The sequence below is a fragment of the Micropterus salmoides genome, unplaced genomic scaffold (genome assembly GCF_014851395.1).
Source record: "Micropterus salmoides isolate LMB-PRFRI ecotype aquatic unplaced genomic scaffold, ASM1485139v1 Ms_hic_scaffold_9, whole genome shotgun sequence".
NCBI lineage: Eukaryota > Metazoa > Chordata > Actinopteri > Centrarchiformes > Centrarchidae > Micropterus > Micropterus salmoides.
The window spans coordinates 14,995,219-15,019,424 of record NW_024044681.1 but is presented as its reverse complement, the minus strand read 5'-3'; the positions used below and the strand labels follow the sequence as shown (position 1 = coordinate 15,019,424).

General features: G+C 38.4%; 1 protein-coding gene across 2 annotated transcripts in view; it reads left to right on the top strand.

Annotated features, from left to right (window-relative positions):
- jade2 (jade family PHD finger 2) overlaps positions 1 to 24,206 on the top strand; it is a 192,873-nt gene that overhangs the window by 94,747 nt on the left and 73,920 nt on the right. For both annotated transcript variants that reach the window (XM_038707524.1, XM_038707523.1), the window contains exons 5-8: positions 8,346 to 8,500; positions 12,192 to 12,403; positions 15,629 to 15,796; positions 20,792 to 20,908. In XM_038707524.1, coding sequence (XP_038563452.1) covers positions 8,346 to 8,500; positions 12,192 to 12,403; positions 15,629 to 15,796; positions 20,792 to 20,908 — 652 coding nt within the window. The remainder of the gene's footprint in view (positions 1 to 8,345; positions 8,501 to 12,191; positions 12,404 to 15,628; positions 15,797 to 20,791; positions 20,909 to 24,206) is intronic.

Sequence of the window (24,206 nt, the reverse complement as noted above, 5' to 3'; positions counted from 1 at the left end):
TCTTCTTCTGTGATGTTATTGTGCTGATAATTTGCACTGAAACTTTGTTAGCAACTTTTACATTCACTTAACATTTTTTAAAGGATATTGTATGGCATCTTCAAATGAAGAGAGGAGCTTGTTGAAATAATTTTAAGCCTTGACTTCAAATTGAATAAACTTGTCATCACCTTCTGGAGTTAAAATCAAATTACTGAAGAACTGGAGGAAGAGCACCTTTCTGTTTCTCCCTCTCTTCTCTGCCTCCTTGTCTTTCTTCAATCTCATTTTATAAACTCATTTACCAGATGTATTCTTCAAACTTCTCTTCTTTTCCCCCTGCTTTTCCACATTCTCTTCATCCCTTCTTGGCTTTCTTCTTCCTTTGCTCAGGCTTGGGTTTCACCATTGACTTATATCATTTTATCTTTCCTTCTCTTCTCTTGTTGTGCCCCCGTCACTTTTATGGCTGATTAAATAATCGTTTCTCTTTCCTATTACCTAGTTCAGCTGCTCAATAATAAAACCTGTTGCAGACTCTAGTAGGTAAAACATGTCTAACTGGTGATGTTCAGCCTGGTATCTGACCTGCAGTGAAGCAGTAAGTGTTTTTTACACATCCCCACCTGATTGTAACCTGATTGGGCTGTTTGTCTCCAATCCAGTTTCCTTTTCCCCCATAATGGTGACGTGCTGCTCTGATTAGTTACTACGAAATAAATGCTCATCAAATTATCAATGTAGTTACTAGCTGAAGGTTTAACAATCGCCTGCATCATTAAAAACATGGGCTTTGCTGTGTGATTTAGCTCCACCGCTCGTTATCCCTTAATAACCTACAGGGATATGTCTCCAAAATGTAAGTTTTTATTCTGACTTTCACTATAAAACGCTGCACCTGATTTTAATTATAGTTAATAATAATAAAATCGTTATGTCCGCCAGGTCTAAGCCTGGAGGAGATCATACGTTTTGTCATGTACGTGTGTATGTGTGTGTGTCCGCAACTAATCTCCCATATCACTGGACCCATCAGCCTAATATTTTTTGTGCACATTTATGAATGTATTCTTAAGGACCCCGCTCATGGTTGCAGTGATTTACAACTTCTGAAAAACCTTTTTTAGTGACTGAGCCTATTTTAAAGCGTAGAATTTTGTCTGTTTTACCAGTATTTGCCATTTTACGATATATGTTATGACATAGCAAAAGGCATTTCCGGTAATTGGTAAGCTTTTTCAGTTTTGCCTAAATAAATTTAGAAGTTTGGCTTTATCTGTTTATCTGCTTATTAAATTTATACACTTAGGAAAACCCAGTACAATACCCTTACACTAGACTATACTATATACTACAAAAACACTTTATTACAATTGTTATATACATCTATATAAGAAACTTATACAATATAGGCCGGACACACACCCTGCCCTGCACTCCCTGTTCCCCACCCACATGCCCCCAGAGACACCTGGCAGAGATCTGTACGTGCGTGCACTCATCTAGTTAACAACGCTGTCTTGTCATGTTTTGAAGAGGTGAAAGTTTTCGCAGACAGTTGTTGATATTGCCAGCTGAAATGGCAGCTGTTGCTGGCAAATTTAATTAGCTGTAGCTAATTAAGAGTATTTGTTGGACTCGGTTAAAAAAAGCTATTGTTCGCATTGTGTGCTCTTTCTCTCAGACAGGTAGTTGGCAGCTACTGTGTAGTTGTATAAATTGCAAATGAAAGATAATAGTAAATGTGAACAGCAGTCTGAATCTCTCATTTATTTCAGTTCTTCAGATCATTTCTTAATTTCTTCCGTTTCTTCCATCCTACTTCTCTTTCTTTCTCTGTTTCTTACATTCTGTCGTCCATGCCCTTCTCCCTCCCCTTTTTTCCATTTAGCCTCATATACATTTCCAGCTTCGTTGCGAAGGACTTCCTGCTCTTCATGAGTGATCTGTCAGGAGTTGATGTCTGTTTAAACTAGACATGTCCTGTGTGGGCAGAGAGTCAGACTGAGAGCTGAGCTCAGCCGCTGTCGCTCTGCCCACACTGGAAATGTCTTATGTAAACACCATCCACTTCATCCCTCCTTGAGAGGAGATTATTATTGACGAGGAAAGTGAGATTTACACAGTGGTGAGGAACATATGGGAAGGAGGACAGAGAAGAAGCCTTGGCTGACTTTTTCTTACCCTCTTTCTTTCTCTTTCTTTTTTATCTATCAGCCTTTTAAATCAAACTATATAGCTTTCTCTACTCCTCTTGAATGCATTGTCCTTTCACAATTTCATTCACATGTAGGGCCAAATACACTCAGCTGGCACTTCAGTATGTTTTATACCTTAAAACTTCTATTAATAGCTGAGTCCCAAATAGCCGCCTATCCTGTTTACTGATGTAGCTTCACATTTTGATAAATAAACACAGGTCACAATTAGCTGCCTGGTTCTTTGGGTGTATAAAAAGCTCTTAAAGACCACCAGGTCGCCTATTGTAGCTATTTCTAAGCTGCTTAGATCGTAAATACAAATGTTTAAACTTTTGTCAGTATGGACATGCTACACATCCTTAGATCAGTTAGATTCTCCACAGTTCATTTTACAGTTCAATTCACAAAGATTTACTGGCATTGGTAAACCAGAAAGATGGATTATTTATATTCCTTTAGTCTGTAAGGGTCCTCCGATCAAAACAATCAAAATGTCTTTTCATAAAAATCTATCTAAGTTGTTAATACTGTCATCTAAGGTATGTTGCTCAATGTCTTTTAACATCTCCCGCACTCTTCTCCTCTTCCTTCATCGTGTTGTTGGGTATGCTTGTTTTTGTTATCTTGCTGCCTTCAAAATAAAAGTGCCTAAGCTGTGTGTCAGAGCTCGATCAAATTAATGATTTGTAATTGATATGATCATACTGTTAATACATAATATTTATACTGGTTAAAATAAACAGTTTGATTGTAGCCTATTTCACATCTTTGGTGTGAAAGGAATTAAAGGCCTGTCGCATATAGATGCCTATCCCAAATATAGGCAGGGTCAGTTCAGTGATTTTTAGCAAATAAAAGCCCGGGCTAGTAATTGAAGTTTTATGGTACCTGGCTAAAACCAATGCAGCCTGATACAACAGTCCTGCAGTAAATCCTGCTTTCATTAAGTTATAAAATTTATCTTTTTAATTATATTGCGTTACACTGAGTAGTGTTTTCTAATATTTAGTCTATCATTACTTTTATGTGAGGTTGCCAAAATATTAGAAATACCTCAAAGAATAACCCAAAATATTACACTGTCTTTTATTATTAATCTGTACTTAGAGATAACTATATTTATTTACATATTTTGTAGTTTATAAATTGCTGTGATTAAACAGTACGCTTCTAGTATTTCCTTTAAGTTGAGAAAAAAAGAATGTCTAGAAGCTGCAATGATAAATTGCGAATGATCGTAATTCATATGTAACTAAGCCTAGCCATTTTTTATAGGACATTAGCATAAAATAAGAATAAGTTATTATACTAAGCCTGTTGTTTCTGCTTACTTAGGAAGTGAAGACTGTGGACTGTGGACAGTGTAATTGTGAAAAAAACTAAATTATTTCCACCCCGGTCTCTAACTCTTTCACGCACTCACAAACATATACATCAGCTGTCCTCCCTGCACGTGCTCATATAACATCCTATTCAGCAGTGCAATGCCACAAGATATTCTTTACACTTTCGCTGTACTCCTATACTCCCCAGAGGCACATCCCATGTGGTAAACCAAAGACACTTCTCCTCCGGGCCTAAGAGCTGGAAGAGGGATGGAGGGGGAACTTTGGTTTTTATTGTTTTAAGAATCAGAGCCCCACGGTGTGTAGTTCGCCCTGATAAATATTTCATGGAACGCACCATAAAGATCAAAGCAAACTGAGCTGTAGTATTGTTATGATTCCAAGGAGGGAACATCTAAATATTCCCTCTCTGCTGCTCTCCTCATTAGCACTCCTCAAGTGTAAACAGAAGTGATTTTGAAGGTTTCTTAATTATTATTACTAGCTAAAAATATCCTTCTTATAGACTGACAATGGGTTGAAAAAGGGAACACATTTTTGATGTGAAATTGTCAACTTAGTGATTAAAAACATACTTTTTTATTAAAAGAAATGTAGAAATACTCAGAAATCTTTCTACAATGAAGAGTTATTCTGCTTTGGTGTGTGTCTAGGACATCTTCTACTGTACCTTGTTTTTGCTGTGAAGAATCTTTACTAATTGTCTGCTTTCGTCATTTCATTTTCCACTTTTTAGACCTTATTTTGCAGTATTATATTTCTCAAGCCAGACTTGGAATCCCTGTCTCCTCTTCTTCAAACTGATATATTTGTAAAAGTGCATTAATCTAAAGTCTAAATCTAAACTTTTAAAGCTCTTTGGCTCACATACATTTATCAGGATTCAGTGTTAACCCAATAAAAAGACAGAAAATCTATTTACAGTTTAACATAGAGTTGTTATTGTCTTCAGTATTGACGGATGACTCTGCACTTTATCTCTGCCTTTGTAGTCACGATAAAGCCTAGACAAAGGGAGACCTTTTGCACATGGTTTTGTTTACCTACATTATGTAAGGTGTGTGTGTGTGTGGGGTGGGGATGATACACGATACTTACCAGTGGAAGAACACATTGTACTCTGACCTCCATTGACTCACATCCTGTTAGATGGGATGGCTTGACATTATTATGAGGCAGCGCTTTTCCTTTCATGTCTCACTTCATGTTTCGTCTCCTGTACCTCAGACATCCAAACTGGGAGCTCACCTTAAATGTCACCACACATAGTGATAGAGAGATGATGATGATGCGACTTTTGAACTGATATCAGTAAGTCAGAAAGGGTCACTTAACAAATTGACATAGCTGTTATCCTCCTGTCTTCAGGTGATATCAGTTTTGCTCTAAATGTATGCAGGCTTGCTACAGGTATCATTTACTCAGCGTCTAAATGTTGGCTGGGTGTCTCACTTGTCTTCTTTTCATGATCATATTTTGTCCTAATTTTCTTTTCTCCTTTTTCCTTCATTTCTTTTTGTTTTGACATCCCTATGTTGCTAAAGCAAATCCGCACTGCCAGTCACAGCTAGAAGCCAAAGAAACGGCAACAGAGTCATAAAACTAAATGTTATAAAGCCCATATTAGAATAAACAAAGCTAAGAATATCATATTCAACAGCACTCTGCTGAAGAGATCTGTTTGTTAAACTACTGACTGGTTATCAGATTATATATTTGGTACTCAGTTTATACCTGAATATACTCTACATTTTTTATTATTATCAACAAACCCTAAGAAAAGACCAAGACCAGCAATGAACTGATCCTATGAACAGGTAATGTCTATGTCACCATAGCCTGATCTATCTTATTCCTCTGTGCCATAGACCTCCATTGTTATTAATGAGCCACACGGTTGCACTGGTTACACGTTCATGGTAATGAAGGAATACAGCCAATGTAGTTTATTTTATTTTCCTGCTGTTGTAATTACTGATCAGAGAAGCAAATGTGTATTAATCTGCACTTTTAGTTGTTCCCATCAAGTGCACTGTTTACTCTTGCTTGAGTATCAGTGAAACCCTCTGCAAATCCCTTGCTGAAATAAAACACTCTTTACTTTCTACAATTAAATCTTACAAAATTGGATGTCATTGCACTTGTTCCCCCCAACTAATAGAACTCAGATCATGGCAAACCTGTGTGAACTTGGGGAAATCTAACTTTTAACTTTTTTAACCAGGATTTTTGTTTTGAGCTACATGTAAAGAAAGTTGTTCAGTTATGTTTTTATCATTTGTGAAGTATATCCAAGGTTAAGTCTTTTATTTCTGGAGAAACTCATCCATGGTTTATCTCCTCAACTATTGTAAGTCTCTTTTATACCTGTCTCAGCCAGAAATCAATTCATCGCCTACTTGTTTGTTTTATTTATTTTATTAATTCATTTTGTTTATTTAATTTTTATTCTACTTGTCTATGTTGAACATTGATTGCTGTAAAGCACTTTGTTACCTGTGTTGAAAAGTGCTATACAAATAAAGCTATTATTATTATATTAGTAACATTTCCTAACAAGTACAGTGCCCAATTGTTCAGCCTTTTTTTTATGAGACACATTTGGTATTTTTATGGGATCTGTTGACAATAACAAAAACTATAGAAGCCTTATTAAACATGCCTTATCCTTTGATAACCACCAACAATGTAATAAGACACTGTAGTTGCTTTTAACGTTACATAACAGAAACAACCAGCCCAGTGTCTCCAGTATGAAACCTATTCTCCCTGTGAATGTGTGTGTGTCTCTTTTGTGTCTTTGTCTCTATCTTTTCTCCCCTGCCAGTTGACTGGCCAGGGCCTATTTATCCAGTATCAGATATCAGTCTGATTCCAGGCCAAAACAGGGTTTAATTTTCTGCCATTTTGTCCTCCCAGAAAGATAGCAGAATTTAGGCTTTATTAACGATTACACTTTTGTCTCCATAGTACTGGTGGTCTAAGTTGGTCATTCATAGACAGAACACAGATTTGTGCTTTTTATTAGATTGCTGGATGCAGTATCAGCAGTGAAAATGCTGTTGATCACTGATGCTCATATCACTGGGATGGTGACATCAAGGATTGTTTGGGGCGTCTGCATATACACAAAACAAAGCCACAGAAAGATTCATGTGTACATATGCAGGCCAGTGTTTTGCTTGTCCACAGAGAGATTTGCATGCGTTTCCTATTATATAAACAACAGCAAACAAACAAACATCGAAAAAACAAGAAAGTCGAATTAGAAGTGAAAGGATAAGAAAAGGATGCAAAAATGAGGAGGAATTAAGTAAAGATTTTTTATACTGTTTACGATATTGACAATTAGACATTTTATAGTGTAATATTGTTCTCCTACTCGTGCATTTTATAGTATTCTGGAATAACTCCCATATTGGTTTAGTGTTCAAAGAAATTGTTTTTTGTCTATTAATGACTATTATTATGCAAATTATTTATTTAATTGTTTTTGTTATTTTCACTTCCTATTGTAAGTGTGCTGGCAACACATGTGAAGCTGATGTCAACCTAGTGAAGATTACTGAATTAAATTGTGGCAGCTGTTGTTATGATGACGACAACAGTGGTGGTGATGATAATGGCGAGGATAATGATAATGATGAGGACCATGACGATGATCACTGTGCTGCTTGATGTGAGGGCGACAGCACTGACGGAGGATGATGATGATAATAACTGAGCAGTATGATAATGAGGAGTTTAAGACAGGGAGCAGAACAGAGAGCAAAAGGTTGTTTTGTTTTGTTATTTTGATCACTGATGCACTTCACCTTTTCACACAAAGGTCAAAACTTCACTAGGCGAGCATGTGAATCATATGGGTGTGTGTGTTACTATGCAAAACACAGAGCTCTTTTCGAGCGGGTGAGTATGTGTGATCGGTCGGTACAGTTTATACATTTTCACGCTATATTTATCTATTAGCTCTTAGAGGATCCAGATGTTTTATGTGGGTCTGTATGTGTGTGTGCACAAATGTGTGTAAGAGCGTGTTTGAGTCCTTATTGGTTCCCAGTGGGTCGAGCAGAGTTCCTGACCCCATTTCCTGCTGTTGTTGACAGAGAGACATTCAGGCCCGAGGCTCCGGAGACCAGACACTGCCTGGAGGAGCTTCCTGTCATGGTCGCTTACAACCACTTAATTTGTCATTGTTTGGATAGTGTTTTTTTCTTTTCATCAGAAAGACTCTGAATCAGTCTTTCTGGACTTTGAGGTCACGACCTGATTCTAAGGAAGTGCCCCAGACGGGAAAAGGGCTTCCTCATTATTCCTGTTGTCATGAGAAGTGCAGGATTTCAATGTTTTACACAGAGCGTGGATGTGCACATGTGTACGTGCAGTTTTGGAGGATAAAATGTTATAAACTCTGTATGATTAAGGCTTTCAAAGTGACTAAATTACCACTGTCTTCACTTTTGTATTTGATGCAGCTGTAAAAGGTGTAAATGTGGCATTAAGTAATAAAATACTTGAGGTTGTGCTGTATTGGGGGAAGTGTTAACAGTGTGCTAATACACGACCGCAGCCCACAGGTGCCAGCAACCAAAGTACTCCATGTTGTATTTTATTGCTTAATTAAATTTATTTATTTATTTAATCAAGAGCTGGAATTATTACCCATTTACAAGTTCATAATTTGTTTCATTATTTTATTTTGTCCATATTTGTAAACCAAACTTAGAGACACATTTTTTAAGATATTAAAACAAGTTTTGTTGTTGTGTTTCCAGACCATGTGATAAACTCTCTGCATGTGTCTTTGTGTTTGTTCCAGGTTGCCGCTGGAGTCGACAGGTGGTCTGCCCAGCAACCGGCAGGAGAGGGAGAGCCACTCCCAGCCTCCTCCCACCCAGCGCTACAGCTGCTATGACCTTGATGATCTGGATGTTGCCTGGCTGGAACTGGTCAACCACGAGTTCAGACAGATGGGTGAGTGTAAACTGACCTGCTGCCTAATTTGATAATAATAGCCAGAAAAAAAAAAATTGAGATTGAAGAGAAAAGATACTTACTAAAACTGTGTAAATGTAGGTCCACAGTAAAATCTGAGACATTACTGCCACCAGCATCATGTCAAAAAGAGTTTCCAAAGACATCGAATATGATTGTAAGTGCTGAGCCAAAGTATATGGGCTTGAAAGACACGTCCATATCTCACACTTTATTGTGTGTGTTTGTGAAAGTCATATTCCTGGGCACAGCTGCATGTAAATAATAATCTTTTTTTTTTTTTGATTATTCCATAAATTGTTTAGTCTGTAAAATGTTAGAAAACAAGTGAAAAGTTCTGCTTCAAATAGCTTTCTAATAAACTTTCAATTCAGTTTAAAATCCAAAGATATTCTATTTACAATGATATAAAACAAAGAAGAGCAGCAAAACCTTACATTTTAGGAGCTGAATGCTGCAATGTTTTGCATTTTTCCACGATAAATGACTTTAAAGATGTCAGTTGACTAATAGATTAATTGACTAATTGTTTCATCTCTTGTTTGGTTGAGATAACACATAAACTGGTAGTATCAGAAACATGGACAATTAAGAGAGATGCCATGTTTTCTCATTAAAACTTTGTTTGTGCCATCAAGAGATAAAGTAGTAGTACACACTCACCTGCTCATTTACAATCACAACTTTTATTAGATATGTTCAAATAAAATAAACAGCTGTTCTCTTTCATGATGAGGAAAAATATTAAAATTCACCTCTTAAGTCAGATTTTAAAAAGTCTAAAGGACCTTAAAATTTATATAAAAATATACTTCTGGCCTCTTTTCTTTCCGTCCTTTCTACTCGTCATTGCCCCCTTACCTCTCTATCATCACCTGCTTCCTCTGTCTTCGTTGTTCCTCTTATTCTAGTTTTTGTCACTCCCTCTCTGTTTCGCTACATTTCGCCATGGTGACAACTGCTGACCCAACATCTCTCCCATCTCCTCCATTTTATTCAATATCTGATTGGCTCTTTTCAGATAAAGCGTAGAAATTATGTTTATAAATCTCCGGCTGGGTTTCAGGCTTTTTTTCGGGGACACATTTTCCTTAAATCACACACACACACACACACACACACACACACACACACACAGACACAGACACAGACACACAGGCACTGGCTCTTCCTGGAGCAGTAGTGGGTTGTTTCTCATAACCTTCACTACCAGACCAAACAAACAGACGGTTGATTGGTTCTGTTGGGCAAGGTTGTCTGGCCCTGGATTCATGAAGGGTTGATTGAGCATATTCTGTCTCAGTCTCCACGTACTGTATACATGTATACAAGTGTATGTGTACTTGGGTAGGCTGTAATTTTATACACTTTACCTATTGAGCTTAGAGGGTTAATTTAGTTAGATTTTTCAGACTATTTACTATTTAAGATGGAACTTCATTTCTTTCAGAAAACTAAGCCATTACAGCAAAACAATACACAGGAAAATATAGAGGACGTATATTGGTAGTAATGGAGAAAACACTTGATATTAAAAATCAGGCTTTGTGGCATTATAATGCATTCAATTAAATAAGTTAAGAAAAGCACATGAAGGCACATAATGCATGGACAATGTGCAGAATAAAAGCAGTAGAATATACTGAAAAGTAGAGAAAAAAAATTATTTATGTCTCTGTATGTGTGTGTGTGTGTGTGTGCATGTTGGATGCTGTTTTGCTTTCACACGGACAAGTGCAGCACACATACACACAAAGATAAAAGTTTATCTGCATGTGCACACAGCTGTCACATGTTACGAACACAGAAACACACACTCGGAAGATAAATATAAAGTAAATACTCTGAAAGTACACACACAGTGCACCGTGCAGACACATACAATCTCAAATATGTGTGAATAGTGGTGTTGCTTCCCTCCCTCGTGTGTGTGTGTGTGTGTGTGTGTGTTCACGTCATGATGTAAATGTCACAGCAGGTTAATATCTAACTCTGCTTCCCTTTTCTCTGTTGCTTCAAAAGCAGCTTCTAGATCCACAACAACTGCAATCACACAGTTTCTTCCTTTCAGTTCTTCCTTCATGCCAACATCATATGGCCAAATTCAATACAGCAGCAGGTGCTGACTTTCATATAAAAGTGGATGTTGCATTTCCAAAATAATGCAGAAGTATTTTTTCAGTGTTTTGGTTTGATTCTTTTGAATCTAAGCTCTGAATCTTCATGTGAAACTGCAGCTCAGGTTGCACTTTAACTGTTGCCTGTTGGCAATAAGGTGCTCAAGAATCCATAAAGTTTTTATTTTTTTTATTTCCTATTTCTGGATGGGAAGGGGTTGAGTGACATAAATAATAGAAAGAGACTGAGGATGCTCAACTCCATTTAAAAAAAACTCCCAACTGAGTGCTGAATCCTTCAAATAAATCAATAAATAATCCTCAACTACAGAAGCCAGAAAAGCAGAAGTTTCTTTATTGCTGCTTGGAGGATTCGGGCGAAGCATTGAGAGGCAATGTTTCAGAACAATGTAAATACTGAATCTAAAGTGATCACTGTAAATGTTTTCTATTACTTTAAATCCAAAATCCAGAGATTGTCGCTGAGAAAAAGATTTTCTCGACTCTGCAGATCTTAATTTGATTTGATTTGTATTGGCATGTTCTTCACTTACAGCCTGTATTCAGGATTTGTGGCATTTCACGAGATTTAATGCCTTGTTGTTACCCATTTTGTATAATCATTGTAATCTCGTTGCATGTAATGAGATAATAGCACATCTGTTAGTCACCGTCCTGGAAACCAGACTGTTTACTTCCCTGGTACTTTAAATAATTTTTTAAAAGGAAGAAAGCTTCCATTTGCCAGTTAAATCAGTCTCCATCAACTATTAACTAGTCTTAGAGCGAGGCATTATTTGTAGATGCAAATCGAGCAGGAACACCAATGTTAATGCCGACACATATCGGCACATATAGGCCGTCTGCGAGAAGGACTCACTGGTAAAGTTTGTAATTTTTGGTTTTAATAGCAAATGGGCTCATACTGACGGAGCATGTGCAGCATTTCTCTGGTTAGCAAAGAGTCAACTGCAACTCCACATTCTCCCAAATTCTGCAGCTAATTTTCAGCACATTTTATCTTTAAACGGCCCAAAGAAAACTAAGGTGTACTTGCAAAGGAAAGCTGTGTACATTTACAAGTGTGAGACAGTGTTTTGGCCAAAAATACCTGGAATTTTAAATTTACTTGCTCCCTATGAGCAACTTCCCATTATTGTTATTCTTATCAATAACAAGAAATAAAAGAAACCTCTGAGTGTTGACACTGTTATTGCACTTTTTGTTTTAATAGCTCCTAATAGGCTCAGTATTCTCTCAAATAATTATTCTTCCTACCAGCAGTCATGACTGAACCTCTACTTTCAACACTTTCTACTTTTTGAACAATGGAGATCAGCGTCAAGACAGGTTCCTCTCTTAAAGAAAAACATTTTCTCTAAAACATTAAAGAAGAACTTCACACCAGCTAACACTCCTCTAATCGCCCCTCCTTCCCCGTACTTTATCCCAGTCTTTCTTGCCTTACCAGAATTTCAGATGATTTCATTCTTCTAGTTGAGTTCCACAATATCAACAAAAACTAATGAAGTTTACGGTCTTCTTGCAACCAGCATTACCAGAGCTGGACGAGCTGACAATGGAGTGTGTTCTGGTCGAGCTGGAGAGCGTGTGTGAGGAGAAGATGCAGCAGGCCATTGAGACAGAGGAAGGCCTGGGCATCGAGTACGACGAGGACGTGGTCTGTGACGTCTGCCGCTCACCAGAGGGAGAGGACGGCAACGAGATGGTCTTCTGTGACAAGTGCAATGTCTGTGTTCATCAGGTGAGCAGTAAAGGAATTAAGTATCTTATCTGTCTGTTCAAATGTGTTTGGTTGTGTATTGTTATCCTTTTTGCTTTTTAAAAAACCTTTTCATAGAATAGAGAGATCACACTGCTAAATGCTGAAAGCACAAATGTAAAATACTAAATCAAGGTTGTTCAAAGACAAGGTCTTTTTTTCCTCAGAGCTGCCTTACGTATGGTGCTCATATATTTCTCCGTCTTTATCAACAGCATGAAAGTACACATGCAGTACCAATTTCACAAATGGTGCCTGTGACAACCTGAGGCTGAAGGGGCTCCGCTGTGTGTGTTACACAGTGACACAGTGTTAATTGTTCTGTCGGCCCTGTTGGCACTAACACACCTTCAGTGTCATCAGACTGCCTCTGTTTACCTGCTGTTATGACACTGAATGGAAATAGTTACCTCCAGCAGCAGACCAAATCTCATGTTGGTCTGTCAGCTACAATTTCACTCGCAATGCGAAAAATACAAACACAAAACCTGCTGGTTCTGACACCTGGCCCCAAATATGGTGTAATGTATTTCCTAAGTTATTCATCAAGAATTATTTGTTATATTTATCTCCATTTCTTCTGTAAATGAAATAAAAGTGCAACTATGTAGAAACAGAGGGACACAAAATGTGTTCATTTGTCATCTCATGCATGTTGTGTAGCTCTTTAGTCCACCCTTTACTAACTTCATTCTTCACTTCAAGATGACTAGAACTTAGGGCTGTGTGAAATAACTTAAATCTCATATCCCGATATAGGTCATTTTACATCCCAGTAACGATACATAGGGCTGTGCGACATGATGATATCTATCGTTTAAGTATGCTCTATCGTTTATTTCGTGGTGTCGCAAATTCTACACTTTACCGTAATATTTTGGTGAGGGAACGGCGCTTTACACCGCGGTGAAGTTAGTTTTACATTGGAATTTGACTTCTATCGTAGGTCCAACGTAAAACTAATAACCAACTTGAAACTTCACCACAGTCCGTTCGTCCACACGTGCTGGTGTTGCAGGGAAGAAATTTGCAGTGAAAGTAATGGACCACAACACACAACACTATCCAGCAGTGGCAGCCGTGATGTGTGTCAGTCAGGAAATGTTAAATGACTTGCCCACGGACATACAGCTTACTTTATAGGTCGCCAAGACATTCTATTGTTGTGATGTTAGCTGTAGGAGCAGGCGAGCTGTGAGTGTCGCTGTCAGGAGCTGACATTAAAGTGTCATGGAAACACATTGTAACAAGCAGTGAAAGAAATTGTTTCTCACAGGGAGTATTAAGCAATATTAAGGCTTTTAGAGAGTAAACACATTCAGCACTGACTGATGCTTCACTGATAAGACTGTCTCCCTAACCTTCCGCAGGTAACAGGCTGTGCTTACTGAAGTGTGGTTTGATCAATACAGTACTTTGATCAATAAAGTACTTTAATTGCTTTTAATGAAGATGGAGTCTTTGATGTCTCAGTTTGTTTCCTCCTGTCAGTGTCAAGTTTGTTTTTGTGTTTGTTTTTCCATTATATCTTATAATTGATGGTGTATTGTAGCTTTTCAGCCATATAACACGTCCCTACTGTTGTATAGATTGTATACTAGTATACATTGTAGGATTGTATAGATGTATAGATAAGTGATTGCATACTGAGACCTGGCTTGAATGTAACAGCAGTGGTTATATTTGGGGATGCTCTGGGTTTTTGGCCTTGAAATTACATTTGGGCCTCAACTAAAGAAGTGATAGTTTGACTTCACACGTAACAAATTAGAGTTGATAGATCTGACGTAGAAGTTGTAATAATAGAGGAGAAAGAGGCATTAAGAATGACTCACTCCCCACAGCAGAGGCACTTTGAAACCGTTTAGGAGTAAATTATATCTGACAATGAAATAATTCTCTGTTTCTGACCCTGGGGACTGAATCTTATCAAATATAAGGCAGCGTGCTATTATGCTGCCATGAAAAATTCAGAGAAACCCTGGATGTTAGTGGAAAGGGAAATAGGTGGCAGATTGATGATACAATGATAAGTGACTTTTTGAAAATGTCCAATTTACTTTCCAGTTAAAAGTAAAGTTTTGGTTGGGACAATAAGATGGGGATGAATTGTTTAAGAGTGGCTTGGCTTGTGTTTTGTTGTGTGCAGCAGTGAGCATAACCTTTAAAGAGTTGTATGATGAGGCAAAAAGGAGAATGAATTTGTGAATTTGCTCATTTGAAATGACAGAAGAAATAAGCAGCAGACTGTAAATGGAAGCAGTGGCAACTGAATGTGGGCTCTTTTCAAAAATGAAAAGGACTCTGACATAAAAACAAGATGATGGGATGGCCCTGTGGCGTAGCTGGTTCAAATCATGCCTGAGTTCAAATCCAGCCTGTTCTAAATTATCTTCTTTCTCTCCTCCAGTCTGGCCACTCTCTTACTTCTTTATTGAAGCAGATCAAAAACATATCTCAAAATAATGAATATATTTAATTAAATGGCATTGTCATGTATTTTATAATGCCAAATATATATATAAATGTATGATAATACATTTTATTAGTAATTTATTTAACAAGGAGTTTACATGTTTCAGCAGACTTCGTGCAAACATTTGGCAGAATATCAGTCTAAATTGCCACAAAATTACTAGCACACCACAATTTCCCATGTTCCAGGCAGCTCAGTATATGGTTGGGAAAGCAAGACATGGTAAAAGAAATTCAGTAGCCAGCAGAAGCTGTTTTTGCACTTGTGGGAAAATTCTAGCCTCCAAACTGTTTAACAATGTCCATGTGTATTCAATGTGTGTCTTCTGGGTTTAATTTCCTGATGGCATGGCTTGTGAATGCATGGCACAGACGCTGACTGTCAAATCTCAAATGCTGAAGCTTCACTGCTGTCATTTTGTGACGATAACATACCTTTTAAGGATAGAATATGAAATATTAAAGTGCGTCATAGCGCCCTGAAAAAAATGGAAGGCACTAAATTAGGTAGGGAGAAGGTAGGGAAATGGTCACCAATATTTTATATTAAGGGTAGTTGGTAGTTTATTGGCTTCAGCATGCAAAACCTCTTGTATGGTATTTTAATAGTACGCTTTATTTGCCCGATTTATTACAAAATCATGTTAAAGGAATAGTTTGTTTTTTATTGTCTCTCTTTGTCTGACTTCTTCACATCATCCTAACTTGTCGTTCTTTTTATCCCTGTTGCAGGCGTGTTATGGCATCCTGAAGGTACCCCAGGGGAACTGGCTGTGTCGGACCTGCGCTCTGGGCGTCCAGCCCAAATGTCTGCTTTGCCCTAAGAGAGGGGGGGCCCTCAAGCCCACCCGCAGTGGAACCAAGTGGGTCCACGTCAGCTGTGCCTTATGGATCCCCGAGGTAAGACCGAAGGAGAGACGGGGTTTGAAATGGCCAAAAGATCCAAATACAGTCTGATATAGATAAGAGTTCCAGTTTCCTTTTTTGTCATGCATGCCCTCAGTCAACCTCAGAGTGTTCTTGTGCTTAATATACTCATTTCTCCATGATGTATAATTGGTTCCAGACTTGATTCTTCCAATCAAAGATAGGCCTGCAGGCACATCAGTAGATTCAAAGTGATCAGTTAGCTGTGGTTGCACCTGGGGGGTTTTTGTTGATGATCCCAGTCACACATATTGGTGCAAAGTGGCTCTAGACAGTGAGTGGTTGTTGTTTATATTTGCATGAGTACATACAGCTGTAGTCATTGTCAAAATTTGTGTAAAAATCCATCTATCCTACTTTAGCTCAGTGGAGTCAGCAACTACATAAACACGAAAAGGCAAAGAGAGTTTGGAGCACTACTGTATGTGTGTGGTGTTTAAAACAAGTATGTAAACAAGGTGTCATTGGACGAGGTGTCCACACCATGAAAGACAGTGTGGTGTTTTTACATGTTTTGACGAAGACCCACATGGTGATTACTTTGACTCCTGCACTTGTGCTTTGACTGCACTTTTTCTCATCCTCAACCCAAACGACACTACATCCATCTCTGAAAACAATACGCTTACACTTCAGCTTTTCTTGAATCTTTATAAGGTTAAAAAGTGAAAGAAAATCTCCATTAAGTTTGGCAAACATTCTGTACGCATATAAACATAACATAAACAAGTCCAAATATACTGTCTTGTACCTCTTGCGTGTAATGGATTCAATTTATTTGGGTGTTAATAGGAAATAGATGTACTGTCAGTCGCCACAGTGGCTGTTTATCTTAACAATTTAGTTACTGTTTATTATATCGGTCCAAACATGTTTTCATTAGACAGTTTCATTTCTTAAGGGGTCAGATGATTTTACTTTTGTCCAGTAGAAAAGAGGATGAAGAAAATATGACGGCCCAACGTTCAGAGTGTTTTTTTCCATGCTGGAAAGAAAAACAAATTCCACTGATGGTGGTTGCGTGGCCATTAAAGTTCAGTGAATAGCAACAACTGATGAAGGAGTTATTGTATTTAAAATTTAAACATATGTAAGATTAAAAGGGAGGATTTGCACTTCCTAGTTGAGTCTATGGTGCAGTTTATGTTTTTAGCCTCTAGGTTCAATTTAGCATTTTAAAATTTTGCTTCATGGAACAAAGCAGATTTGGTATTTTTGGAAGTCTATCTTAATACAACTCTATATGTACATTAAAGGAGCAATGAGTCACTGTAAGCATCCCTACTCTCTATACTGACTGAAACAATACCTTCTCTACACACTTCAGTCAAAGCTAATATGAGGCTTCACCAGTCTGACTTAGCTAAATCAAGTTGACTATCTTTGTCCTGACATTTGTGCCTAGGTTCCACTGATGGAAAATAGCCACTTTATTTTGTTAACCCCAACTCTCATATTAGCTTGAGCTGACTTGACTGTGAATTTAGTTGCCCATTTCTTACATTGTAGTCCCTCAATGAAGTTATTGCTCCACAGTCCATATGGAGAGGAGGGATGATTACTGTGACCCATAACTCTTTCAGTGTCCACATGGCATATGAGTGGACTTGAAAAAATCAGAAACAGCAGGGTTTACGGGAAGTGTGGCCTACATTATGAAAATATAATTTTTTTCCACCAGGGTTTCCTTCTTTACAGTAAATGCTTAAAATACTTCATGTAGCTTCTTCAGTCAAGACCTCATTCACAACAGTCTGTAGATAAATGTCGATTGATTCTCAAGGAACCTGTTTGCCAAGCTTGTAGTATATGAGGAAAATCTGCGATGTGCAGTAACATTGTTCGATATTGTGATGACGATATGACTTTGGATAATTGAACACACAATACTGAAGTGTGCTTATTAGCCGATTTCACTCCGTGTGTGTTTAGTGGAACTCTGCCCCAACACAGAGAGCAGGGCAGAGGCTGCAACGTGATAATAAATACTACGTTATCTCTTCTCAGTACCCATCCCCAAATAAAATTATTTTTCTTATTCATTGCTTTTCAAGCACTCTATTGCAATGTCTTTTATGGCGCATTTTCATATCACGATGACAATGAAAATACGATTTATCGTCAGCTTTAGCGTGTAGCCCATGCAGCCACTCATTTGGACTTGATGTGTCTTGATTATACGTTTTGAAAATGTTTCATCTGAAAGCTTCAAATGGACAAAAAGCAGCCGCTTATTTTGGAGGTTCAGGGACGGATGTTGCTTCACGCCTTGCACACACCTTTAAACTGTTAAAAGAGTCAGTCATGTGTCTTCAGCCTATTCAACAACACACTCCACCAGCAGATTTCTCAGTAATAGAGTAGCTTTTGGCAGCTCAAACCTTTTACTTCTAATTGCCTTCTGTCACCCTTGATTGGGCTAATTGTTTTCGTTGCTCCGTTCGCTTTTGTTTTCTCTTCCTATCGTGGGGGGGGGGAATTTGCATGTATGTGCGTTTGTGCGCGTGCCCTTGCAAAGGCCCAGTTGTGTGTGCTTACATGAGCTAAAGAGGTGTTAATAGCAGACGTCTACACAAATAAACACAACACACACATCACAATTTCTACTGAATATGATAGTGGAAACTTCCAGAAAAGAGGCTCTGTGTGTGAGAGTCTCATTCATAGAGAGTGCTGGATTGGAACATTTTTGTGTGTATGTGTGTGTTTGTGTTCGTGTGTGCCCATGTTTGTGTGTGTGAACACACCACCCAGCCTTCAAACGATACAGCCCCCCTGCAGTGCTGTGTGTAGCTGCCTTCTGCCCTCTGCCTTCAACCCCCAGAGAGAGGTCTCTCTTTAAGGGGCTTTTCACCGCGCACACATACACACACGCACAAACACACACATACTGGATCCCCTCCTATAAAATGCTTTTTCATTTAACACTGTGATTTCCACACATTTCCACTGAAGTGATTTCAAATTTTGTCAGTTTTCCATCTACAGGCTTTGAAATGTGAAGTAATTGGGGCTAGAATATTCTCATTGGGGAATGAGCATATTAAAGGCCTGCATGTGATTATACACACACACACACACACACACACACACACACGCATAGAAAGCTACAGCCCTGACGTTTCTGTATTTTGGGTATTGACAAACCAACAAAAGAGGGGAAGGTGGAGGATTTGTGTGAAGTGCAACCTATCTGAGTGTTTCTGTGTGTGTGTCTGTGAGAGTGTGCACACCTGCACACAGTATGTGCTGTATGTGTGGGCATCGGGATTGCCAGGAACTTAACTACAGCATTCAAAAACTGGAAATCCTATTTGCAATCGATCGGTCCGCACATCAGCTGTGTAAAAGAAGCTAACATTGACGGTGACCGCTGTGGCATCATTGTCTGAATCACACATTCTATTGACATCCTCAATGGAGTGAAAATTGACCTCTACTCCGATTGGGTGTGCTCTACAAAAGACATCAATAATAACAGAAAGAACCGAGGCAGTGGGTTCGTTCTGTGGATGAGCAGATGAGAGGAGGAAAAGAAAATCAGATAGAAGGACAAGTGGTTGAAGAGAGGGAGGGGCACGACCTGTGGAAATCAGTTGTCGGCTTGTTAACGCAAGCATGAAGGACAAGGAAGGAGGACCATACCGCAAATATGAGAATAAGTTAATGTGAAAGAGGTGGAATGGTTCTTGGAAAGAAGGAAGCAGAGGAAGGAAGGAAGAAATGGCACTTTGGTGATGAGTGCTCTCCACTCTATTCTGCATGGCTGGTTGGCACAGGTCAATGACTTTGTGGTTGTATTTGGTGGAGCAAGTTTTAGGGCCAAAGCCGCTCTGAATAGACCGCTCAGAGAGAGTGAGTCACACTGTGCTTTACAATAATGATTTTCCAAGGAGCACAGGTGTCCCTACTCTGGGTCCAAAGACAGACCGTCTAATTCGACATCCTGGCTTTGAAATTTGGGAGAATTTGAAATTGTCATTCAAGCTACATGCAAGTTGATTATCATTATTCAGTGGAAGATTTGGCAGATTGTTTTATCAAATGAAAGATTTTGTGCGAAATAAAAAGATCACAGCATGTTTTCCAGCTGTTAATTGTGACATATCTATAATTAAATAAATGTGCTATGAGGCATCACAACTCCCACTTTTAATTTTATTTATTTACTTAATCGCTTACAAAATGGTGAACATACCCGTCTCACGTTTCTCAGAGCCAAGAAGACGTCTTCACATTGCTTCTTTTATCCGACCACCAGCCACCGATATTCAGTTGAAATTTAGTCAGTTTTGATCCAAAACGGAGAAAAATATCATCACATTTGAAAAGCTGGAACCAGAATGTATTTGGTATTTTGCTTAAGAAATTAGTCAAATTAATAATTTCAACACTAAAACTTTATAGATGTAGGGCTGCAGCTATCGATTATTTTAGATTCGATAGAATCGATACAACCCAAAGTCACAGACTAACCAGCCAGACAACAATAACAACAAACACACAGTTATAAATTTACAACTAAGAATTGTGCCTTACGTTTGCTAGCCTTCATTTCAACAAGCAATCATGATTTATGTTTAATACTAATGTTAACATTAATTTGTTCCGGGTTCGCTGCTTGGATGCGTAGACTGGAAGCTTTCTGCTCAGATGCTGAAACATTGTCGTTGTGCTGTTGCGGTAGGCTTGTTCCATTTTACAGTAGACGCACTGTAGAGAGTTGTTGGGGTTTTTTTAGCTTGAAAAGATCCCATACTTTGGATATTTTCTGTCATTCTGGCCTGTCTCTTCTTTGTCCCTTGCTATTTTCTCTCTTTTCCTCCATTTTGCACTTCACATCATCTTCACTTGCCCACAGTCATAATTGTACGTGCAAAACAGTGTGCTGTATATAAACATTTTAGATGATTAGTTGATGCTGATTATTTGATGTATGTATTTCTACCTGTTATGTGTTCCCTGTAGGTGAGTATAGGCTGTCCAGAGAAGATGGAGCCCATTACCAAGGTGTCCCACATCCCCGCCAGCCGCTGGGCTCTGTCCTGCAGCCTGTGTCGAGAACACACAGGAACCTGCATACAGGTACGTATCACTGCATCTTATGTTATAAAGTGATGTCAGTGTCTTAAAATTTGCAATGCTTAAACTTCCACTCAAGTTCTGTTATGAATTAAGTTTTTGTCTTTTTTTAAACATGCCCAAAATCTTATCTGAACACTAATAAAACAAATTTAGATGCCCGCTCTTCATTACCACTTTAACAATAACGTTAAGCTAGGTTAAGACCTGAGGGTAAACCTCCCGCTGCTTGTTGGATTATCATTTTAATAGTTTATAAAGATTTTTTCTAAATCTTGATATTTTCAGATTTTCCTTCTGTGGCGAAGGAGTGTAATAATCACATTATTTGTTTCTGTACATATACAGTGTTTATTTCACTCCTCCTCTTCCTCTCCTCCTCCTATTCTTCTTCGTCTTCTCACTAACCCAACCCTCATGCCATCTGCATGCATGCTGTACATCATCTGGAGGTGGCATTGGGATCAAAACAATTTTGTTTTTATTGTTTGTGAAATTCAATGTTCAACATTCAACTTTCGAACCCAAGTTTAAACCCACTCAGCTTTACAAACAGATGTGCTTTCTGACATAAAGCCTTACAGGCACACCCACACAAAATAGTATACCTAAATACACACATAAGCACAGCAAAGCAGCATAAACATATATGCAGTATAAACTCAGCACATACACACACACAGAAATGTCTCTCAACAACACAGATCATCGTACTTCTTAGCCTCCCGCTGGGCTTGGGTGGATCAGTTTGAACCCGGCACCTCTTTAACATGCTCCTGAGTTCGTAAACGAAACCCCCGCTGACACGCTAACACTAACCCACTTTATAGCTATTAGCCTGCGGACCATTCAGTATCCCCAAGGTGAACTAGATTCCTAAAGCCCTACACTCCATATGTGTGTGAATACGTACTGTGTATATAAATGTGTGCTGGATGTAAATGTGCGTGAATGTGTGTCTGTGTGTGTGATGCTTGTTTGTGCAGCGGTTGGGGTATCGCAGTTTTGATGCAGTAGATTAACAGGGAGTCCTCGAGTCAAAATCACTCTCAGTGAGAGTCTCTCTCTCTCTCCTGTTTCCCTGGCTGGAGGCAGGCGGCTGTACAAACACTCTCACTGATCAGCTGTTACTTCACACAGAAGGCAGAGATGCAGTGCTACACAGCACCATGAGCGGCATGAGTCCTGTGTAGGCTTTAATGTAGGAGAAAGTATGAGATAACAATCAGTTTTCTATCTTTAAAAGTTTAAGCACATGAGAGTCTGTAAGAGAATAAAAATTTTATACTTGCTGTGGGCTGTCATTTAGGCCACCTGAGGTTTTTGAGCACACTTATATAATATAAGGAGCATTATTGTTATCGCTCTTATGCATCTTTAGAAGACAACTTACAGTATATGTATGTGTTGTTGCTATTTTCAATGTGTTTTTAATGTAGAGTAGGTATCGTTGGGGATTGTTTAAAATTGTACGATACCAGTACCAAATCCAGTACCCTTAAAGTGATAACGATACCAATTGAGTACTTCATTCGATACCTTTCATAAAATGCCACCTGTTGAAGCCATAGTAGATGATTGGTAGTATTATTATTTTTTATGTTGTTATGGACAAGCAAGGTTATCTATTTTATTCATTGACAAGTGATGTGAATAGCAAATAAAAATTTACAGAGAAGTGTTAAATGATACCAGAAGATGAAACCAATGAAAAGCCAAGTTTGTGGTGATAAACTTGCATAAGTGACGATTATGCCTGAGACCGCGCCGAAGGTGAGCGACTGTTAAAATCACCCATGGACTTGGCACGTGCAGGCCTTTTTTATACAGTTAATGGTGAAGGCACATAAGGAAAAAAAGGCGTGCTCTTGTCTTTCTTTTAGTGTGTTGTTTGCGTATTTAGCTGCAAGCAAAACCATACAGATAGTAATTTTTGCCACAATCTGGTTACAAAAAGTATCGATTGAAGTACTGGTTTGAATGGAGACGTTTCGATTGTACTCGATACTGGGCTGTTTCGGCCGATACCTTTTAAAGGTATCGAGTAGCGATACCCATCCCTAAGAGTAGGTCAGACCAGATCGGAGTTCCTACCTTCTAGACCACTTTTGATAGTGTAAGCCACGTTGCTCTAAGATACCTTAAGTCTTTGGTAATTTCATCTTTTGGTAATTTGATGATAACATGCTTTCATTCATGTAATGATACCTTGCTGTGTCTCTTTTCATGTGCTGACAGTTCCTCCCATAATGATAGTCAGGTGCCTCAGAGTGTTCAGACCTAAATATTTGTATTTAATGACTCACTGTAGTAATTGGCAAGTTATCCAAGTTTAATGAGGCTCTTAATTAGTGCTTTATTAAAGGAAGGTGCACTGGAAAGGTCAGCTAGTCAAGCCTGTACTCTATTTGTTAAAGACGGTCAGTCCGTGAACAACACTCCTCTGTAATAGGGAGTCTTTCTGCTTCATGGTTAGTTTGTTTTCTTCACAGATTTCAGAGGAACATGGCAGTCCTTTCGATTAAAATACCTGTAGCCATGCTATAGGAGCAGCATTACATTACAAATGGTACAGCAAAAACATGTCAGCAGAATAAGTTGGAAAATGTTCTGAAAATGAATCAAGACTGCCTTTTAACAAGCACTGGCCCACCGGTGGGTGAGTTTTTAGGTTACAAACTCAGGCTGTGCTGCCAAATATCGTTTAAACATACAGAAACAAACTTTCCAAAGATAAATAATAAATATAAAGGCTGAATTTTGGGAGAAAATGTGTAAAAATTAAGCACTATACATATAGAAGATATATTTCCATTTGATGAAATGGTGCAGCCTTAAAAACATGCTTTCATGGGTTTAAATATTTTACAAAGTGTAACCATGATATAGCTTCAGTAAGAAGCTGCAACAAGATGAAAATACCTATGTAATACTCTCAGACAGATGATTTTAACAACCGTAAAGACAGGAAATAAAAACCGAATGATAAGGAGTCCGATCTTTACATTAATGGTTTCTGCTTTCCCCTAAGAGTTAGCTTAGCCTAGATTTAGCTGAGACTATAGTACTGTTGTGACACTGTTTTTAGTGTAGGCCTACACTGTGTAGGACAACACATGAAAGGCTAAAATTCAGACAAATCAATGTCTGAGGGCAAAAAAAAAAGTTTTCAAATGAAAATTGAGATAGTCTAAGTAAGCGTGGATTCCACTGGGCATGAAAATCTTTGAATGCTTGTGGATTTGAGGAAAATCAAAGCTTTTGAAAATTAATAAATAAAATATTGCAGCACATATCATCA